General features: G+C 46.2%; 1 protein-coding gene across 1 annotated transcript in view; it reads right to left on the minus strand.

Annotated features, from left to right (window-relative positions):
• The window catches only part of ABHD12 (abhydrolase domain containing 12, lysophospholipase), an 80523-nt gene that overhangs the window by 26849 nt on the left and 31194 nt on the right, over positions 1 to 22480 (minus strand). The window contains exons 2-5 of the mRNA XM_006259243.4: positions 19776 to 19900; positions 12654 to 12759; positions 3138 to 3257; positions 2144 to 2174 (exon numbers count right to left, since the gene is read on the minus strand). Of these exons, the coding sequence (XP_006259305.2) occupies positions 2144 to 2174; positions 3138 to 3257; positions 12654 to 12759; positions 19776 to 19900 (382 nt within the window). The remainder of the gene's footprint in view (positions 1 to 2143; positions 2175 to 3137; positions 3258 to 12653; positions 12760 to 19775; positions 19901 to 22480) is intronic.

Raw genomic sequence — 22480 nt, forward strand, 5'->3', positions numbered from 1 at the left:
CTGGCAAGGAGCTCCCTGCCCACTTGGCAGCAGCAAGGACAGCAGTGCTGAGTTGTGCCCCTTGCTGCTGCCAGACAAGCAGGGGGCGCTTCACCAGGGCAACATGGGACTTGCAATGGTGGCAACAAACTTCCCTGCCCAGTCCCACTCTACCCTGCCACATCAGGACTTGCCCGCCAGGCTGCAGATGCCCCAGGGGGAGGGAAACAAGGCAGGGAGCCCAAGGCTGCAGCAGGCAGCCTGCACCCGCTCCATCCCCCCATGGGCTAGAGCTAGAGTCTAGCCATGCTGCCTACAGGGGAGGGGGAGCCGGGCTCTATGCTCTGCTCTGCTGCTGAAGCCACTGCCTCCCATGGGTTACAGCTGGGGCTCAGGTGCTATTGCAGGGTGCAGGGAGCTGCAGACCCTGATCCCTAACAGCTGGACCCCCCTACTCCAGCAGGACAGGGAGGGTTGGGGGGCTGTGGGTGGGGAGTGAGGGGTACCAGCAAGGCCAGGAAGCTGTGGGTGGGGAGTGAGAAGCACCAGCAGAGGTGGGAGCTGTAGGTGGGGAGTGAGGAGCCTGAGCCTGTTTCCTGGTGAGCTAAGGGGCAAGGGGAGCTCTGATTTTCCATGATAAAAAAAAAACCAAACTCAAATAACAAAATGTATTAGGTACTTAGAATTTATTTTATTGTAGTTATTGAGGCACCATAGTAATTGAGGCTTCTAAATTGCTTTAAAATGATAAATATATCAATAAAACATTATGCTCAATTGATACCTATATATATATATAGTGGTGTTTCATTTTAATCATGGATTTGGGGGTTTTAATCAGATAATTTGCTATTTTTTTAAATGAGAGAATTTGTGATGTTTAAACAGAGAAAACAAGGATCCCTGCTTATGAAGCATTATTTTCATCTGTATGAACACCAGCTCTAAGCCTCGGAAAAACAATAAAGAGCACCTGATCTTGCTTATATCAGCATGATATGAAAATCAGAGGAAAATCCTAAGTGAGAGCAATATCATCTAAGCTATAGCTTTTCTCTTCAGCATTTTACCACTGGTAATTGCAAATTTTCTCTTGTTTTTCCTCCCCAAATGCATCCCTTCCGATTTGTCAGAGAAAAAAAAAGTACAAGAGATTATTTTATTCCTTGTAGCCAGATTCACATTCTGTTAGTGCCAAACTGACACATGGAACATCTTCATTCCTCTGTGAATGCTTAAAATGATACTAACATGTATGACAAGATGAGGCTGGTTTTAGTTTTTGAAAATGTTTAAAAATCTAAAGCTAAAGTATGTATTGCTTACTGTCTTTTATCCTGAAGATTGGCATTTACATCTTAACAACAATGACCCTATTCATTCTGTTGAAAATGAGCTACAACATACTAACAAATGAACAAACAAACAAACAAAAAACCAAAAGGAAGCCTTAGCAAAAGCAATACTCATTTTGTACCAATTTACAATATTTTAAAGCGTCTGTTGTGGGTAAAATCCAAGAGACTGCTAGAGTTTGTGAGTTTTGTATGCACAAAAAATCTGAACCAGTAAGTTCAAACCCTTTGGCAAACTCCCTTCAAGCACATGAAGAGTGCACTTATTGTAATCTGCAGGGTGAGGCAGGTATCATTAGCTTTCACAAAATTTGACAGATTTGGTATGGTGTTTTGCATAGAAGAAGCTGGTATTATAAATTCCCCAAGAACTGTACCTAGAAGTTTTAGTGTCAGAGTCTATGTCTGGTATATAATACAACTGCTTGTGCTTGGGTATTCTAGACAGTTCCAAGGAATACTGTCCTTATTGTCTCAACTACTCCAGTGAATGGGGCAATCCTGTGAGATGCAAAGCAGAGGCCTGAATCAGTCAGCAGATCAGACTTCCAACAGATCAGGGTAACAGAACTCCCCGACAACTCCCTGCCAAGTCTCTATTTGTAAAAAGAGACAGAAGAGAGGCCAAAAGAAATGCTTATTGCTAACAGCTATCCACACTCCCTCTAGTTCCAGGTAGCGTAGGAGGCCAGGAATTAGCCTTCTGCTGGTATCAAGTCATAGGTGCTAGACTAACAGCAATGTTTTATAAAATACTTTTGTTTTTTCATCATTAATTAAACTGTTTGGATTAAGTCACAATTACTTACCTTGTAGAGTTCCACACGGTGATCCCCTCCTCTGTGAAAGGAAGTTAAGGAGAACAGGGGAGGGAAAAACCCACATTAGTAGTTAAGCTCCCACAAACATCTATTTTCAGACCTGTATTTTTTTCTCCAGGTCTCAGAGAGAATACAGACTAAGGTTAATACTCTAGAAATACAAAATACCTTAAGTCCTTGGCTGCTTGCCACAAGCAGACAGCCATCTGTTAATTGAACAAGTATTCACTCCATACCCGGCCTTCCATCCCTCTCCTCACAAACCAGATACACATATGCACATCTAGAAAATGGAGTTTTTGCCAGTATTAACAACTCTCTAAGAATACAAAAGACAAGGGGGACAAGCCAAATTCATCAGAAGTAATTTTCAAAATAGCCTAAGTCTTCCTTAGGCTATATCAGCAACATGATTTACTAATACAGTCAAGAACTTTTGGTGGAGTACTACAAACAGAACAGGTTCAGATGCTGCACTGATATGGAAAAAAAGGCTAAAGTAAACAGCTTTGCCTTAGGCACTGATCATTGTGGGGCCCCAACTTATGTTTTTTTAATCTCTTTTTAGGAACGAACAAACCTGAGCTGCAGTGAGTCCTAGCAGTAATGGCAGTATTACAATGCATAGTGACTGAAAATACCAAGGGTTTTGATTATCTTAAAAAAAAAAAAAAAAGTTCTCAAATCAGATTATAAGGTCATAGAAAAGTAGGACTGGAAGCAACCTCATAAGGTCACCTAGTCCAGCATCCTACTCAAGGCAGGATCATCCCAGACTAAATGATCCCAAAGCAAGACAATCGTCCATTGCCCACAATGTTTAAATCAAAAACAAGTTTTGTTTTGTAAAAACAGCAGCAATGCTAAACTGGGTTTTGCATTATTTTATCCAGTTATTCAACCCACTGTAAACAAGACAGTGTATATGACCTAACAGTTGCTATCCCTGTTTGTAACTGACGCCTTTTCCTTTATTCCTCACCTGGTTCCTGCATTTCCATGCAAGTAAAGGATTATAGGATGGTTGGAACCCAAAACATCCTCATACCATGGCTGGTCCTTTCCTTGAGCATCCTTCCACAACCCTGCAGGGACTGTGTGCCTAGGAACAAAGAACAGAAAATTAGGAGCGTCTCAATATTACTCAAATTTTTTTTCTATATATTGAGGATGTAGCATTAGCTCAAGAGGACTGAAATGCAGCTGAAATGAGAGCAACAATGCGACAAGAAAGCAAGTTTCAGACATCAACCAATCCCTCAACATAGTATCGCATGGCATAAATCTTTAATTCACAGGTTTGTGTGACAGGCCCTAGCACCAAATGGGACACAAATATAAAATATTCACTACTGCACTGCAATACTCCCCAGAGACTAACTATTTAACTTTTGTTTAAAGTACAAAATGTTTATCAATACAGGACAGTCCAGAAACTAGGGACTAGCCACAGCCTGCGATCTTCTGATCAATGCCGTAGTGCAGGCGTGGGCGATTATTTTGGCTGGTAGGCCACTTAATGAGTTTTGGTAAACTGTGGAGGGCCGCACACATAAAATCTTTCAGAAGATGGATATCATTTTAACAAATTATAAGTAAAAAGCAAATCACATACTAAAAATCAAACATCTACTATATTTTAATTTTAATTTCAAAAAACATTTGTCCTGATTCATGTTTTTGGGGGTACTATATATAGAGGCAATTGCATAATAGCTCAAAATAAAGTCTTAATCTTGTACATGGTGTGGGGAGCTGGGGTATATGGGGGTGGGGTTTGTGTGGAGGGGTGGAGTGGGTATGCATACATGTGTGGGCACATGCCCACACGTTAGATCCTGGGAGTCAGTTGGGAGTGAGAGGAGGGGGGAGCAGGAGGTGTGTGTAGCAGAGCTCACCCAGGCAGTGTGGTGCAGGTACAGTCCGCTCCCTTGTATCTGACCTGTGGCTATTTCTGCAGCACTCTGCATGGGGCTGAGCCCAGCCTGCTCCCACCCGGGGCAGCTCATGCTGCACTTCCTCCCACACACACCAATGGCCCCAGCCAGTGCGTACAACTTCATAGCGGGACTGCTCCCTGTGCAGCTGCAGCCGCCTGGGTACTGCTCAGCTCCCCACACCTCCAGTGGCTCCTCCTCCTGCCCCTGCTGCATCTCTGGGCAGCAGATAGCATGCGGAAGCAGTGGTAGCAGCCATGGGGACTTGCACTGGGCACCACATGCCCAGCCAGATGGGGGGAAAGCTATAGCTGGGTACAAGCTCCTGCCCCAGTGTGTGGGGTTCCAGCTCCAGCTTGCAAGTGGGTTGAAGGCAGTTGGAAGCCACTGGAGGTGGCAGGAGCTTAGCAGTAAATGAGTGGCTGCAGCCACACTGGGAACAGCCCTACCAAGAAGCTGTATGCACTAGCTGGGGCTGGGGCTGTTTACAGCCGTGGACAGGAGTGCGGCATAGGCTGCCCCAGGCGGGAGCAGGCAGGGCTCGGCTCCATGCAGAGTGTCGTGGGGGCAGCCACAGGCCAGATGCAATCATCTGGCACACCAGATCCAGCCCACGGGCCATATTTTGCCTACCCCTGCCCTACTAGGACTACATGGAAATCTCATGTTGTAAGTATACCCCAGAACTACTTCAGAGCAGCTGAAATACAGAGGCTCAACCTAGAGTAACTTTGGAGAGAGGGCTACTGTCCGATTGTGGTATTTCCCTGGAAGCCTAAATGCCTCCTAAAACGCATGACCCAGAAAAGTCAGATGGGAATCCCTCACCATGCAGGAATCCACGCCTACCAAATGGATGGAGGAAGCCGATACTCGCACCTCCCAGTTGAGGATTTGTGCAAGTGTTATTTTCTCTTGATCAGAGCTGTCCAGCTGGCAGCCCACAGGCTGCATGCTGCCTAGAAGGGGTTCAGTTGCAAGCCCCAGACTCCTGCTTGGCCATTGCTCCCTCCATAGCTCTAGCTGCTACAGCAGCTGAGGGCCCCCCAGAAATACTCCTTTTGGGAGGGGGAGGTTGCTATCTTAGAACCAGAAAAAAAACACAACAAATCATACACTAGAAATCAAACACCTGCTAGAACATATTTTAATTTTATTACAAAAAATATTTGTCATGATTTGTGTTTGTGTGATGTATATAGAAAGGACTTCATATTAACTCAACAATAGTCTTACTCTTTTATATTGTGTGTGTGAGGAGTGGGGGAGGTATGGTGGGGTGTGTGGGGGGTACAGCTGTGTGTGGGGGCCACAGGGTATGTTGGGGTATGTATATATGTGGGGGCAGGGTCTGGGTGTGAGGTTTGTGGGGTACAGGGACCCCACACACACTGCCGCCAAGGCAGCTCCATTGCTGGCAGCAGCAGCAGGCTGGGGGGGCTCAGGGAGTTCGTGCCTGGCGCAGGCACTGATGCCTGGTAGGATGGCTCCAGCCAGTGCTGCGTGTGGGGCAAGAGGTGCAGATTGCCCGGTTGCCTCTGTCGCAGGGGCTCTGCATGCACCTGCAGCTCGCACCCTCACACGGGGAAGCCCCACTAGACTCTGCGGGGAAGCGGGAGATGGGCTTCCCCCACTCCCAGCCCACGGGCCTGTGCGGCAGGGGTGGGAAGGCAGAGGCTTCAGCAAGGGCTTCATCCAGCACGCCCTGCGATAGAAGCAGCAGCAGGATCCTGCTCGGAACTGCAGGGCTGGGCCGGCTCTGCTCCTGCTGTGTTCTGCATCCTGGTATTGTAGTTGGGAACTGCATGGTGTGGCATGGTATGGAGCTGGCCTGGCTGGGCACCTCCCAGCAGTGTGCGGTTCCCGGCTGCAACACCGGGACACAGAATGTAGCATGAGCCAGCCCAGCCCCACGGTTCCAACTTGGTGGCTCCTGCCACCGGCCCTGACCTTCAGGGCCCCGCTCCCACTTCTCCCCACCCCCGAACCTGTGGCTGCCCCTGCTGCCCTTCCCCTGCCACTTCCCTTCCTTCCCTGCCCACCACCACCACCACCCTAGCTGCAGGGCTGGGACTACGTGGTTGGCAACTGGCTCAGGATGGCTCCTGCTGCACTGGCAATCCTCCTCCCTGCCTGTTCTTACCCAAGTTCCCTTCTCAGGTGGGGAGAGGCAGGGACGGGACCCTCCACTAGGACAGAAGCTTCTGTCTGGCCCTGGGGTTGGGGGGTGGGGCTGGCGGGCCTTGCTGCTGCTGCCGCTGGGTCCTGCTGCTGCCTCCTCCTGGATCCTGTTGCTGCAGGCTCCTGTCGTCTTTAACAAGCAGCCAGGGGCAGATACATTTTTTAATTTTTAGGTGTCCTGCAGGCCAGACAGAATGGCCTGGCAGGCCGGATCTGGCTCCCAGCCTGTATTTTGCCTGCCCCTGCTGTACATTGTGCTGCTATGTGCAAGGCACGTGCATTGTTCACTTTAATCTAAGGTTGGGTATTTGACCAATCAAATAAAGTTGGGTCAATTGACTGGTTAAATATTGGATAAAAATCATAAAAAATTGCCAACAGGTCCAAATAATACACAGAAAAGGCACTAATTTTCCATTAAGAAAACTGTCAAAAAAATTTTTTAAATCATATTCCTGTCAAGAAAACTATAATGTAGTTTTTAAAAATAAAATTGCTATAATCTTTGACCAGTCAAAAAATATGCAGCCAACTGACTAGTCAATTGACGATATTTAACCAGTCAAATTGACCGGTTTACTAACCCTACTGTAATCTTCAAGAATATCATCAGCATTCTACATACAATTTAATTACTATCAAAGGAGAAGCTTACAAACCGCTGATGTGGTTCACCGCAAAGTTCACTAGTGTTTAAAGCAAACGCCTGGTCAACTATAATTTCAAAGTAGTGGAAAGAAAGCTCCATGAGCAAATGGCACAACTAATTTCATGGGAATCTGGGGGGGGAAAAAGAGATGTGAGGGAAGAACAGAGTGTGTTTTATGTTTTCGGACATCATGGCCTTGTAATTAGAAAAAGGTTGAGAATTTATCATTTTAAGTGTGCTTTTCAAGTAGGAAAGATCATACTGTCTGATTTCCACAAAAATGCAGAGCTATGATATGCTTGTGATTCAGTGCATGGATACAGAACTATTAACATTTAAGATGGAAGGAAGCCGACACAAAGGAAGAAAGGTCTATAACCTTTCAATCCACAGCTGGTATCCCATAGCATAGAGGAGGATACTGCTGAAAGGTCATCAAATTATTTTTCACAAAATTCACAAAAGCTGAGAGAAACACCAGGTCAGTAACAAAAGAAAGAGACAGATAAGCAATTATCTATGGAGGACAGCCTCTAAGGGAGTATCTCCATTTGTGCACACGCTAGAGACAAGTCCAGAAGCAAGGCCAGCTGGAATGTGGACTAGCTCATACCCAAGACAGCTGAACAAAAACAACGGTTCCGTGTAAAAGAAGAAAACCTAGAATTAAGGTATAGAACTCAGAGGGAAAGACACAAGAAAATATGTACTTAAGACTACTTGGGACATTCAGTTAGATACCATTCATGTAAGAGGAAACAACAGCTTTAGGATCCACAAATTCAGTAATATTTCTGCCTAACCTAGGTCCAACAAATCAACCCAACACACTGTCCCAGAGCTATACCAAGACAAGAAAGACACACAAGTATGATGAGAATTTACAATGGTTATGGATGTGTGAAAGCAAAATGCAAGCATAAATACAAACTAACAGCACAGACTGGAAATCTCACAAAAAGACAGCACACAGGTACAAAGAAAGAAAACAGAAAAAGCTCATCCTGAAATAATGGCTTTAAAGTATTCTAAAAGCTCAATGGTTTCATAGTAGCTAGGGTCAGGAGGGACCTGAACAGATCATCTAGCCTGACCCCCTGCCACAGGCAGGAATGAATGCTAGGTTCACAAGACCCCAGACAGGTGATCGTCCAACTTCCTCTTGAATTTGCCCAAGGTAGGGACAAGGACCACCTCCCTGGGAAGTTGGTTCCAGATTTTGGCCACCCTAACTGTAAAATATTGCCTTCTGATCTCCAACCTAAACCTATTCTCCATCAGCTTATGACCATTGTTCCTCGTCACCCCAGGTGGTGCTGGGGAGAAAAGAGCTCTGCCTATTTGCTGTTGATCCCCCCGATGAGCTTGTACGCAGCCACCAGGTCCCCCCTCAGCCTCCTCTTGCTGAGGCTGAACAGGTTCAGGTCCTTCAGTCTCTCCTCGTAGGGCCTGTCCTGCTGCCCTCTCACCAAGTGGGTGGCCCTCCTCTGAACCCTCTCCAGGCTGGCCACATCCCTTTTGAAGTGTGGTGCCCAGTACTGGACGCAGTACTCCAACTGCGGCCTGACCAAAGTCGCAGAGGGGGAGTATCACCTCTCTAGACCGGCTTGAGATGCACCTTTGGATGTATAACAAGGTATAGCTGGCCTTGCTGGCTGCGGTCTGGCATTGGCGGCTCATGTTCATCTTGGAGTCAAGAATGACTGCGAGATCCCTTTCCGCCTCTGTGCTTTCAAGAAGGGAACTCCCCAGCCTGTATGTATGCTGTGGATTCCTTCTCCCAAGGTGCAGCACCCTGCATTTGTCTACGTTGAACCCCATCCTATTCTCGTCTGCCCACTTTTGTAGTCTGTCTAAATCTAGTTGCAGCCTCTCTCTCCCTTCAAGTGTGTCCACCTCGCCCCACATCTTAGTGTCATCAGCAAACTTGGACAGCGTGCTTTCCGTCCCATCGTCCAAGTCCCTGATGAAGATGTTAAACAGTGCAGGCCCAAGGACCAAGCCCTGGGGTACCCCCACTGCTCACATCTCGCCAGGTTGAGTACAACCCATCCACCACTACTCTCTAGGTGTGCCCCATCAGCCAATTTTTTACCCTTCCAACTGTGCAGGCATCACTGCTGCAGTCACTTAATTTATTGACGAGGATGGGGTGAGAGACAGTGTCAAAGGCGTTCTTAAAGTCTAGAAAGACTATGTCCACAGCAACACCATCATCCAAGGATTTAGTTACTTGGTCGTAAAAGGCAATCAGGTTGGTCTGGCAGGACCTGCCTTTGGTGAGCCCATGCTGATTGCCCCTGAGCATGATCTGCCCTGCAGGCCCCCCACAGATATGCTCCTTGATGATCCTCTCCAAGAGCTTCCTGAGCACCGAGGTGAGGCTTACAGGCCTATAGTTACTTGGGTCCTCCTTCCTCCCCTTCTTAAAAATAGGGACCACATTAGCCAGTTTCCAATCCCCTGGAACCTGGCCAGATGACCACGAATGCTCATACAGCCGGGCCAAAGGCTCCGTGATGACCCCGCCAGCTCCCTCAACACCTTTGGGTGGAGGGCATCTGGACCTGCAGATTTAAAAATGTCTAGCCCTTCCAGAAGATCCTGAACTACATCTGTGCTGACTGAAGGCTTGATAGAGCTATCCCCAAGATTGTCCCTATCTCTGGTAGGTGGGATATCCCGGTCCCTGTTCAGGAAAACAGAGGCAAAGAAACTGTTAAAAATATCAGCTTTCTTGTCTGGCATGGCCACCAGATTATCGTTTGTGTCTTGCAGGGGCCCTACATTGCCTGGTGCCCTCTTCTTGCTCCCAATGTACTTGGAAAAGGACTTTTTGTTGTCCTTAATCCTGGACGCTAGCCTGAGTTCCATCTCTGCCTTGGCCTTCCTAATAGCCCTCCTACACTCCTGGGCTGAGGAGGAGTAATCCTCCTTGGTGATAGTTCCTCCCTTCCACTGGTTACATGCCTCCCTTTTAGTCCTCAGGCATTGCTGAATGCCCTTGCTGAGCCAAGGGGGTTTCTGAGCACTCTTACCCCCCTTGCTTTTCTCAGGGACTGTTATCCTTTGGGCCTGAAGGATCACCCCCTTAAGGTACAACCATCCCTCATGGGCTCCCATCTCCTCTACCTTCTGTGCCCTTAGTGCCTCCCCCACTAGTATCCTAAGCTTGTTGAAGTTGGCCCTTCTGAAGTCAAGGCCTTTAGCCTTGGTGTGAGCCCTAGATGCCCTGCGTTGGATAGTGAAATCCAGCAGGTGATGATTGCTATTGCCCAGGTGGTCAAGGACCTGCAGTCCCCTCACCAGGTCATCCCCCATGGTCAGGACCAGGTCCAGCAAGGCGTTACCCCTAGTGGGGCTGTGCAGTTCCTGTAATACAGCCAAGAACCTACACAAGCGGTCAGACCTGGCTGTCTGCTCCACCCAGCAAATGTCTGGGTAGTTTAGGTCACCCATGACAATAACATCCCTCGACCTAACCGCCTCCATAAGCTGACTGGAGAAGTCCTGGTCTAGCTCTTCCGCCTGGTTGGGTGGTCTGTAGTAGACACCCACTGTAAGGTCCCTTTCACCACGCCCCCTTTGTAGTTTGACCCATAGTGTCTCTGCCCGACCCTCCTCTAACCCGAAGCTAATCCTTGATGATGTGAGGTGCTCTTTGACATAGAGCGCAACCCCCCCCCCCTTTCCTCTCTGTCCTGTCTCTTCTAGGTTAAAAACTAGGGGTGCACCAATAGAGATTTTTTGGGCTGGTAGTGATGGCCAATTTTTAATGAGCCATATCGGCTGATACTGATCCAATTCTGATATGCAGCCAGGCAGCATGGAGAGCGGCATCCGGCTGGTTAGTCTGTTGTGGGGGAAGGGGTGTGGGCAGATCAAGGCCCCCCATAGTGAGGAAGGGAGTGGGGCTGGGGCAGATGCTGCTCAGCTGGGATGAAGCGGGGGGCAAAGCCACAAGATGCTCATCCAGGGAGGGCAGGGGGAACGGGGGGAGCAGCTCCTACCGCTGCATGCACCCTAGGAGGGCATGGGGAGGGTGTACCCTCAGATCTGTGTGTGGGGCAAAGGCAGGCTGCCACTGTGGGCTGAGGCTGGAGCAGTGCTGGGCTCTTTCTGGGAGGGGGCTGGGCTGAGCAGTGCTCAGGGTGGGTGGCGGTGGTGGCAGCTGCAGCCACCCCAAAATTCGCCATAGCCTCCCCTCCCAGTGCTGCCACCACCTGACCTGAGCGCAGCCTGCCCAGCCCAGTGCCAGGAAGAGCCCAGCATCATCTTGGCCCCAGCCTGCAGCAGCAGCCCACCCATGCCCCACACACTAATCTGAGGGCACATGCCCACCATGCCCTTCCGGGGTGCATGCAGTGGCAGGAGCTGCCCCCCAGGTAAGCCACTTGCAACTCTGTCTCCTGCTCCACCCCAGCTGTGAAGCACCTGCCCCAGCCCCACTCCCTTCCTCATCGTGCCATTCAACAGAGGATACCCCATCTAGTCAATTCAAGACTAAAAAACACACCAGATTGTTATGATACATACCCAAGTGCAGCACAAATGCAAACTGTGACTGGTGACTCATAAATATAGTTATATCTGGTGGGTTTAGAACTGGCTCCTTTTCCTTGATCAGCCAATAACATATTAGACTTTAACTGGGTGCTCCAATTATACACATCATAACCCTTAAATGATCATTTTCAAGCTAACAGGATCTTTTTCACAGTTATACAAACTAGAAAGAAGCAGTGGTGTTGACACACAATGAAAAGCATTCACTGGACAGAGGTTCAAAATAAGCTCGCTAGGCTAGTAATACTGAACACAGACCTGTCAAAACAAAAATTTCCTGCACCACCAGTCACCCCACTTATATATCTCAGAAAACCCAATGAGTATACAAGAAGTTGCCATGCTTGGGACCTCACAATTTTCCTCCAAGAGCCAGAGCTGACAACTGTATCTATGACCATCATTTGTTTTCATTAGAGAGCACAAACAATGAGTTTCCATGCCTCTCTCTCCAGTTTTACATATGCCTCTATAGCAGCAGTTCCCAATCTGTGGTACTGGTACCATCAGTGGTACAAGTTAACACATTTATTATAATTACTTTATATGACAAAATTTTGCTAGTAGTACTTAAGGTTGTATCATTTTAAATTGGTGGTGTGAGAAAGTCACAGTTTCGGAACCACTGCTCTAGAGCATATTCCTCCTCCTACTCTGAACACTAGTCAGTGGGCGCGTCTACACGACATACTATGTCGCAGTAGCAATAAGCTATGTCACTATAGCTCATTGCTACAGTGACGGATCATCTAAAAATAACCGTGCACCACTGGGACTGCGATGTATCAGTGAGTATTGCACGGTATCAAATGCACAGTTGGGGATACAAGTAGATGTGCCCGTGCTTCCATCTTCTCCATTTGTATTCTGTTCATATTTTTTTTCACAGGAGTTGGTCAACAAGTAACTTCTAATTCACCAAATTTGCTTTACTGGAGGGGCACAACCTTTCCAGCAACCCAGAGCAGTAACTTCAGTTCCAAATTTTGAATCTTCTCCACAGTCATGATCTGTCTGACTGTTTCATACACTGCTGAATTTAGCTCAGTAGAGATCCAAGAACTGCATACCTTCAACATGAAGCTGTCCTTCAGCAAAGACACAAATCCAGATGAGAACAAGCAATGGTTACCATTCACTGGAAAGATGGCTTAAGCTTACTTACCAGACTCCAATAGTTACATCCTCCTCTGGCTGCAGATAATAATTACAGGTGTGATTTAAACCTTGATCCTGTGGTCTTTTCAAGTCAATGAAATATGGGGCTCTCACTGAAACACAGGAAAAGAGTAAAATATCAAATACTTAAGCTTTTAAGTTCCTTTTTCTTGCAACTCAATACTGTCAGACAGTGCATTTCAACCCACTATCTAAACCAACACCAACACATATGGAGGACTGTACACAGCTCTGTCCCACCAAAAAGACCTCTTTTCCTGTAGGTGAAAATGGTGTAACTTGTTACAGCCTTTAGAAGTGGGCTAGCATCAACAAAACAAAATAACTGCTCAGGGGGACACTAACAGGTACAATCAAATGAAACGAGATGAAGAAAAACATGAAAGAGCTTTTCCTGATTTGTATTTAATATTCTATCCAGTCTAGTTTTGGAATCTCACAATATGTGGCATCAATCCATGAACTTGAACTGGCAAGGGATTGGGTTATATGTTCACATACTTTATATCAGCGGTTCCCAATCTGTGGTACAGGTACCACCAGTGGTACGCAGACAACCTGTCACTAGTATGGGTTAACAGATTTATTATAATTACTTTACATGACAAAAATTTGCAGGTGGTACTTAAGGTTGTATCATTTTAAATTGGTGGTGCACAAGCTGTCAGAGTTTGGGAACTGCTGCTTTATATGGAACCATACACATACCAGTAACTTAAGATAAACCAACATTTATCTGAACTTGCAGGATTTTGTTTCAGGTTGCTAGGGACACAAGCAGGAGTGTAGATAGGTGTTTTGTAATATCTACAGTCTCCCTATGTTTTCATAAATAATCAAAATGAAAACTGTCTTTTTACATGTAATCTAGACCTTCCCCTCCAAAACCAGCTGTGGAAAAATGGGGTGTGCATTATATGTGAGGAAAAGGGATCCCCACGGGGCCATAATTTTTTTATTTTTTTTTTGAGGTGGGGGGAAGGGCCAGGACATGCTGTGGCAGCATTAATTGCCCTGGTTCTGGGGCAGATGGCAATTAATACTGCCACCACTCCCCCACTGCTGCCAAAATCTGAACCAGTGGGAGGCCTCCTTCCCCATCTGTGCCCTGGATCAGGCCAGTGCATGCAGTTGGCCTGCTGTTGGAGCCCGTGCATGGAGTCCAACCCAGCACACAGTCCCAGACCTGGCATTCTAGGTCTGACCCCCTGCACAGGCTCCAGAGCCCATGTGCCAGGTCAGACCTGGTGTGCCGAGTCTGAGACTGCGCAAAGTCTTGGACTGTGCAACCCTCAACCTGCCGCATGGGGTCAGATACGCCATGCTGGATCACACCCATTTCACAGCCCCAGATCCGCTATGCCCGCTGCAAAGCCCCAGACTTGCTATGTGGGGTCATACCTGGCATTCAGCCCCAGACCTGCTATGCTGCAGTGGGCCTGTTGCAGCATCCCAGACCCACTGTGCCATATTAGGCCTGCTGTGCAGGGCTGGACCTAGTGTGCAGCCCTAGATCCAGTGTGCTGGATACGTATGTGGGTCCCATCCTGTGCACAGGGCTGGCAGCAGGCTCAGGAGCAAGCTCAGCTCCCTGGCTGCTGTTACTTAGATACTTAACCAAGATGAGATCTTTTATTCTTCATGATACCTTTTTAAAAAACAGGGCATGTGTTAGACTCAGGGGCAAATTAAATGTGAGAAAATATGGTAAATACCAAATTTAGACTATGAAGAAATCTCCTCACCTCCTGCTTCAAAGGAGGTATGTCATATGCCACAACTCAGTGGTTGCACCTTTGGAACAACACACTGTAGTCTCTTACAAGAACATGTCCCTAAATATAATATTTTGGGATGGTCCCAAAAAGGAAAAAAGATCCTACCTTAAGAGTACAGGTAAGTATCTGAGTTTTGGGGTCTCCAGGACTTAGGGGTCACACAATGGAGCTGCATACTGGGGCTGTCATCTTGACGTTTGGGAGACATGTGCCAGAGCTGGGGGTTATCCACTGGCCCCAGTCTCAGCCCCCTGTGGTGGGGCCCAATCCAGCCACCACAGGGCCACAGTTGCATGACAGGGCCCAATCTGACCATGTTGGTACTGGGGCCAGAGCCATAAGGTAGGGCCCAATACTGCTGCGCCAGCATAGGGGACAGAACCATACAGCCCAGTGCAATCCCACCATGGTGGTGCTGGCTCCAGAGGTGTGTGCCAGGTGTGACCCATCACATGGTCTAGGAGCCAGCATGAGGCTCCAGACTTGGCAACACTGGGTCCAACCCAGCATGTGGCTCCAGAGCCAACAAGTGAGGTCAGACGTGGTGCACCAGGTTTGACCTGGAATGTTAGGTCTGACCACTGGCCAACCCTGCATGCCAGCCTGATCTGGCATGTGTTTGGGGAAGGTGGCTCTGCAGGCATCCAGAATTTTGACAATGGAGAGTGGGGAGGGAGGAAGTGATGGCAGGATTAATTGCTGCGTCTCCCAGAGCTGTAACCATTAATGCTGCCACTGCTCCTCTCTCTTCCCCCCCCCCCCCCCCAACAAATCTCTGGACCCATGGGGAGCCCTTTTTCACATATGGTGTACAGCCCAATCTTCCCCAACTGGTTTTTGGGGAAAAGGTGCAGGTTACATACAAGAATAATATGGTAACAACTTTTCTGGGCCTACGAGTCCCCAAAAACTTGGAAATGCTATTCATTTATGAGGGAGCTGAAGCACTTCTATTACCATGTGACAGCATGTTTGTTCCAGAAGACTGCATAACTCCTCCAGTAACCTGATTTCTGTTGTGCATTAGGAAAATCAGTGGGATCTACAGGCAAGCCTACCTTCATGACTTTGAAGGTGTGACCTTATTCCTCTCAAATATTTGGCAATTTGAAGTGACAGTTACCCAAAATAAAACATTGTGCTGCTGCCCATATTCCCTCCAGCAGAAAGGCAAGTGATCTTGTACCATGGCAGACATCCAAATTCCCATAAAGGGCTTAGCTGAGGTTTCTTTTATAGCAGGAAAGGTTGTTCCGCACTAAGTGTCCAAATGTTGCCACCTTCTCTCAAATACAAAGTTTCCAAGCAATTGGTCAGGAAACAAAATGGAAATGTGGTTCAGGTTCAGTATTTGTGAAGTGGTAACAATAGATGCAGACCCTTGCCATTTCTTCCTTATGTAGGGACTCCATGTCATCCCCCACACTCTCCTACTGGTGTGTCTGCCATGCCAACTCCCGTGTCAGTCCACCCCACTCCAGAACTCTGTTACAACTCTAGGTCCTGAACCTCAAACATCCTTTCCATTTCCATTCCCCACCCCAAGGCTTGCCTTCTTTGCTACCCACACTCTAGCCCCAGACTTCTGCACACCTGACCATTTCATCCCTTTGGGGCATGGGTGACTAGTGCCTCTCAAGTTGGGGGGGCACGTGACACCAGTCAGCGACTGGTGGGGCAGGGGGTCCCCCAGCGGCTGATCACTCACCAAAAAGCAGCTGCACCGCTTCCGGAAGTCCCATGGCCACTTCTGACGCTCGCAGGGGGGGCACTGGTGCTCCCATCTGCCCCCCTGCCTGCCGGCTAAACAGGGAACACGGCCTGACAGGGGGTGCACTGGTGCTCTCAGGGGGTGCATGTGCATGCATCCTCTACTCGTCACCACTGCTTTGGGGTCACTGATCCCCTTGTCCTCATTGGTCCCTGTTGGGCTGAAACTCGAGCCCTACTTCTCTGTGGGCAAGGAGAACTACGCAATTAACCCACAGTACTCATCCAATATCAGTCAGAAGCTTTATTGACTACAAAAATATTCACTAAATACAAAGCAATTAACTTACTTTACTAGGTCTGCCAGTATATAAGCAGGCAGTTACAAAAACTGAGCATGTTAGCACGAATCTCACTGCGTCACAGTCTGTCTAAAGCTGTTAGTCAGGAGTCACTCCCCTCAGTCGGCTGCACTGAGTGAGCTTCCTGGGTTGCACTGCTCCAATTTCAAGGGCTTGATCTTTTCCCTCGGAAATCCATCCAGATGGTATGAATCACAAACAATAAATGAATATCTCACTTGCTCGTTGCTATTTAACCATTTAGTGACATTACCAATACTAGCCAAGCTTGTTGTATGATATTTGGCTTATAGATCCAAAATTTACAACAACATAGCCTTACACATCTGGAATATTTTCCTATTGCCACACTAATTAGTCCCAATAGTCACCACATTGTGGTTTTATTATGGTTCTATTGTTCTTGATGTTCCCTGCCATTTTACTGGAGTTAACTTTAGGCCAATCATTGACAATCGTTAACCGAATCATCTTGAAAAGACTTCTGGGAGTTCAGTCAACTTGATATGACCAGATTTAATTTTCCTCACAACACTCCCTACCCCACCAAGTCCCGCAAGCCCTCCAAGTCCCAGCCTCTGCTATGCTCCCTACCCATTTATCTGTCCCCTGCCTTCTTCCACCTCCATTTCCCCCACAACATCTATGCCTTTCCCATCACCACTCATCCAAAACCCAGACACTGCTCTTCTCCTCCCTCCATAACTGCTTCTTTCCTATGCTCCCTATAAACTCAAACCTTCCCTGTAAACCTTTCTTATTTCTTTTGGAGATGGAGTCTTCCCTACAGGCAGTAATTTAAGCTGCTGCTCTTGGTATGCGTATGAAGCCGGAGGGGTGGATAACAGGGATTCAGCTACTTGCCACACTAGTCCATCTGCAGGCAGCACTTTTTGCCAACATCAGCGGACCTGATTTCTGGAAATTCCAGAATTTAATCAGATGTCTCTTTCTACAGGGATTGTGTTACTGAGAAACAGAGAAATGCTACCGAGTTGAGCATTAGCCCTCGCCTCACCTGGCCAACAAATGCCATTAAATGCACATTCTGTAAACATGAGCTGCTGACTTCCATAGCTTTTAATGTTAACCAGATAAATCTGACACCAAACTTGACATGCTTTTTATTAACACCAGGACCAGATTCTGTTCTCCATATTAAATGAGTTACGTGGACTCAGGCATCTGAGTGCAATTCTATTTCACTGTGCTCAAGTCCCTGAAAAACTGTTAAAACAAATGGTGGATGGGGCTCCTGCTTTCTCCTTTTTATGACTGGAGAGTAAGATGATGGGGTATTACAAAAGTAGATGCACTAATGAATTTTCAGGATTTAAACAAGGTGGACTAAAATCAGCATACGCTCTCCAGCTCTATGTTAAAACTCCAAGGGCACATCTACATGAAACATTTACTGTGGAGATGACTAATTAGCTCTGCAGTAAAACGTACCATCTACACATGCAACCCTATTAGGTCACAGTAGACTACTAAACACCACCAGAAGGTATCCCACGAGTACTATTCTGCAGAGGGATTGTTTCATGCGCTGCAGCATATGTATAGATAATGACAGGGCTGGCTGGAGCACAAGATGATTCAGTGCAGGGCTAGCTGATAGGCAACCCCACGCTGAAGCATCCTCATGCCTCAGCCAGCCCCTCTGCTGCCCATGGGCCTCATCAGAGCAGCCAGTCTAGGGGCTTCACATGCTGTGGAGCTGCTGGCTGGGGCATGAGGGTGCTTAAGCATGGGGGATGCCCGCAGGCTAGCCCCACACTGAAGCCCCCTCGTCCCCAAGTCAGCCCCTCCTCAGCACATGGAGCCCAGTCAGAGCAGCTCTGGGCTGCCAGGCTGACTCCCTGCATCCCCTGCCCGCCTGGGCTGCTCTGACTGGGCTCAATGTGCTAAACGTGAATAAGCTCCAGAGCAATATGCTCTGGAGTGTATTCATGTATATTAATTGCACATGTAGACACACCCCAAGAGATGCTCTGAGTAAATTACTTAATCTAGCAGTGCCTCAGGTTCCAATCTGTGTTATAGGAATGTAAACATTAATGTCAGTGCAGTGATTACATATTGCAGTAATGGGGGTCATATGAGCACCTAGACCAGTGATTCTGAACCAGGATGCCAGGGCCCCAGATCTTTTGAAGGGTGCCGTGAGGTGCAAGGACATAAGTGAGGTTTTAGGCTATAAGCAGCTAAACTAAGCAGATAAGAGTAGGCCAAGACTTCTCCCTGCCTACATGATCCCACTGCAAGGCCCTCTTCAAGGAAGCAAGTACTATAATCTATCAATTAGTTCTTGAAATTGGGTGCCAGTTAATTCACGAAAAGTATGGAAGGATGCCTCAAATCCAATGAGGGGTGCCTTGAGTCCCACTGAGAACGACTGATTTAGAGGAAAGATATTTCCCCTTCAGGGAAATATTCTATGTCTTTCTTTGAAACATCTGGAGTTAGCCACTGTCTTCCTATGTAGGAGTAACCAAAACACTTGGAGAAAGGGAGTGAGTCAGCCCCTAAGAAGTTGCATTTGCTACATCCAGTATACTCTCTTAAAAATGTTTGTCTGTGAAGAACCGAAGTCTGGAAGATGATACATTTATCATACACAACTTCAAATGTTTTAGCTGACATGGGACCCCAATAACTTGCATGCATTCCACATACATTTTTAACAATCCTTTCAATAAAAATATATTCTCTTTTCCTATAATTTCAAATTAAGAAGCTAATTGGAATTTGACCATTCTATCTAAATCCAAAACATTTTCAATTGTTACTAGGGCCATAAGCTTAGAGGTTACAGATCTAACAATTCACAAAATGTATAAGCCTATGAAAATTTCTAGCCTTCATAAACCATAGGTGGACACAGATAATAAATGAATTGAGAGGTCTTTTAAAACAGAGATGTATTTCTATTTTACAATTATTTCTGGAGGTTCTCATCAGAAAATTTTGATGAATGCCAAACACAGCTGTCCTATATGAAAAAGAAACAAATATACCCTGATTTTGGAGTTTTTCTAACTTCTTTTGGCACAGGACAAATATATAGTTGAGCACAAATGGATGCGATTCTTGTACATGAACATATGTTATGTAGGAAGATAAGCACAGTGCCATTTTGCTAAGATTTTTTTATAAATAAAAGCAACACTGCTGAAAACGTTCCACAAGCTTTTCTAACACACACACACACACACACACACACACACACACACACACACACACACGATCACTTACCAAAATTTAAGAAGACCAGCTTTGCCTGAATAACAGGACAAAGTTTTACTAGGAATGGAATGGCTATGTACACTCCCACCAACCAGATTATTAACTTCCGTAATCGGAACCATAATCCGTAACGCCTGTAAGAGAAAAAAAAATTAACTATAAGAGATTTCAGCTGAGCATGAGCTTTATAAAGCAAGTTTCACTCTGATGTCTGTGCTTAGTACTTCTGAAAATCAGGCCACTTATTCGGGTACACAGAATTAGATACCTAAGGGTATGGACACAACACTTAGAATAATTTAAATACTGTTTAAACCCAAAGCAATCAGACATATAAACTTGTGAAATTGGTTTAAATCTGCCTGCAATGGTTCAAAAGCATACATAGAAATCCAGTACTATTTTGAACCAGTACACTGTGAACCAGTTCAATCTTGTGTGGACACCCAAACATCCTGTGACAGGTCTAGCTGGTCCTCCAGGCATCCCACACAGAATTGCTTCTTCTCACCCCCAAAACACACTGCTGTAACTGGCCACTCTGGTATGCAGCCATAACTCTACTTCCCCCTTTTTTTTCCCCTTTCATTTGCACTTTTTATGTATGAGCACCCTTACATTGCTCGTTTTAGAAAACTATCTAACAATCAGCTGCATACTCACTCCCTATTCAACCACAGCACATCATCATGTTTCCCCAGGCCTTGAGAACACAAAAGTGGGACCAAGCCTTTCCCTGCACCCCCCCACAAGTCACACAAACTGCAAACTTCAGTCATTTACAGGCTACTCATGTGTATTTAACTCATGTTTTAGAGAGGAAAGAAAGCAGAAAAGTGACAACACCTCTCAGTCAGAGGTCACCCACGTCCTAGGGCCCCAAAATGTGGTTGCAAGCACTCCCCCGCCCCTCCACTCACCCACCAAAAGCCATACTGGGCTGGGTTCCCCTCCCACCGCCAGTGTCAGAGCCATAGCACTTCACACAGTTGTGAAATGGTTCCAATCAATAACTTTTGGGGACAATTCAACTCTTACGCATGTCCACAGACCAATTTTATTCAGGACATTTTTAAAACTTTAATGTATTTTAAAGTTTTAATGTATTTTTATAAATATCCCCAGATGTATAAATGCAGCCTCAGGGTAACCCTGATGATACAAGAAGACAGAAAAAGAGGAAGAGAAGATGTCTACATCTTTAAAATACATTCCTCTGCTGACTTGCCAGAGTGCTGCGCTTGTGACAGGATGCACATAGGTTGCACACCCTTGAACACCTGATCTTTTTATTTTTTAAACCTGACTGCATGTCCCTGTGAAATCATTAAGAAATAGATTCTAACAGTTATGATGTTAGAAATCCGGAGCGACTTCTGTGAGGTAATAAATCTATTGAAGTCAGTGGAGTTTAGGTCAAATTCTGGCCCTAAAATAAGATTACAGAGATTCCTACTATATACAATGGATCATTTTGACGATTTTCTTATCTATCAATCTGCAATGCCATCATTTAACTTGTATCAATGATTCAGCCTTGTTTTTTTAAGTCTTGCACAAACGCTAAAGCACCTTGCAGTATGGCTGTCCCTTACCCCAAAGTGCTTACAGTCTCAATGACAGAACACAGAGGATAGGGTTAGGGAAGGACAGACAGCAGATGCAGCCAAACTATTCAATTAAGGCATAGTCAATTAGTTGGTAAGCTACAGTGTTGCACTTGATACTGTATAGGCCACAGTATGCTCTTTATGGCAGGCACTATGTAATTTTAAGTAAGATAGCAGCTACCATGGCTATCCTCTTAAAAAAGTTAATCAGACAGTATAGCCCTAGATTAGTAAAACAGCTCATATCCTGTAAGTTCTTCTGCCTTGATTTTCATAGTTTTTCTCCACCTGGCACACAGTCAAATAAGAGCTTTGGGTAGTTTTTTTCCTCCAGCCTCCTTCCTTTCCTATAACAGCACATTTAAAGTTCAAGACCCAAAAACTTGTATATGCCTCCTCCGAGGGAATTTCTGGCCTCAATAGCTTCAATGAGAATATATATAGGAGCACAGTACTTAAACCAGTTCCCATTTGTGCATCAGTAGACCGAACAACTCCTCACCCTCTGACAGCTGTGTTGTTGTCTCTGCAGTTGAAGGAAAGTAAAGAAAGCAGTAAAGCCTTATCTTTATCATCAAAGATATGCAAGAAACAGATCCACTGAGAAAAGCATTAGTATTCTACAACTGAATCACACTTGTAGATATCGAAGAGAAAATAACAAGCTGTATGCAAGCAAGGACAAAAATGATATTCTGCCAACCAAGAGGATTCTTGTGCTTTGCTACAGGAAGGAAACCTCTATAAATAAACGAGATAACACAGCTTTCTCTGAGATGCTACCATTCTGATAGGACTGAGCTGAGTTCTGAACAGCTCTGAAGTAAATAACTTCCCTGGAAAACTCTACTAGTTCTTGAAAATGATTTTCTCCAGAGTATTTTCCAGAGGAAAAAAAAACCTAAGACATAAACTATCAGAGATTTTCATTCAAGGAAAAGTTAAGCAATTTCTCTCCAAAAAACATTTCATTACCAAATGTTATCTAGTGCGCATGCGCGCACACACTACTGTATTTATTATTAATTAGTCAATCAACAGCCAGGGGCACTAGAACCACCAGCTATGTCCCCAGTAATAACCACAAACTTGCTTTCTACCTAC

Source organism: Alligator mississippiensis, chromosome 1 (assembly GCF_030867095.1).
Source record: "Alligator mississippiensis isolate rAllMis1 chromosome 1, rAllMis1, whole genome shotgun sequence".
NCBI lineage: Eukaryota > Metazoa > Chordata > Crocodylia > Alligatoridae > Alligator > Alligator mississippiensis.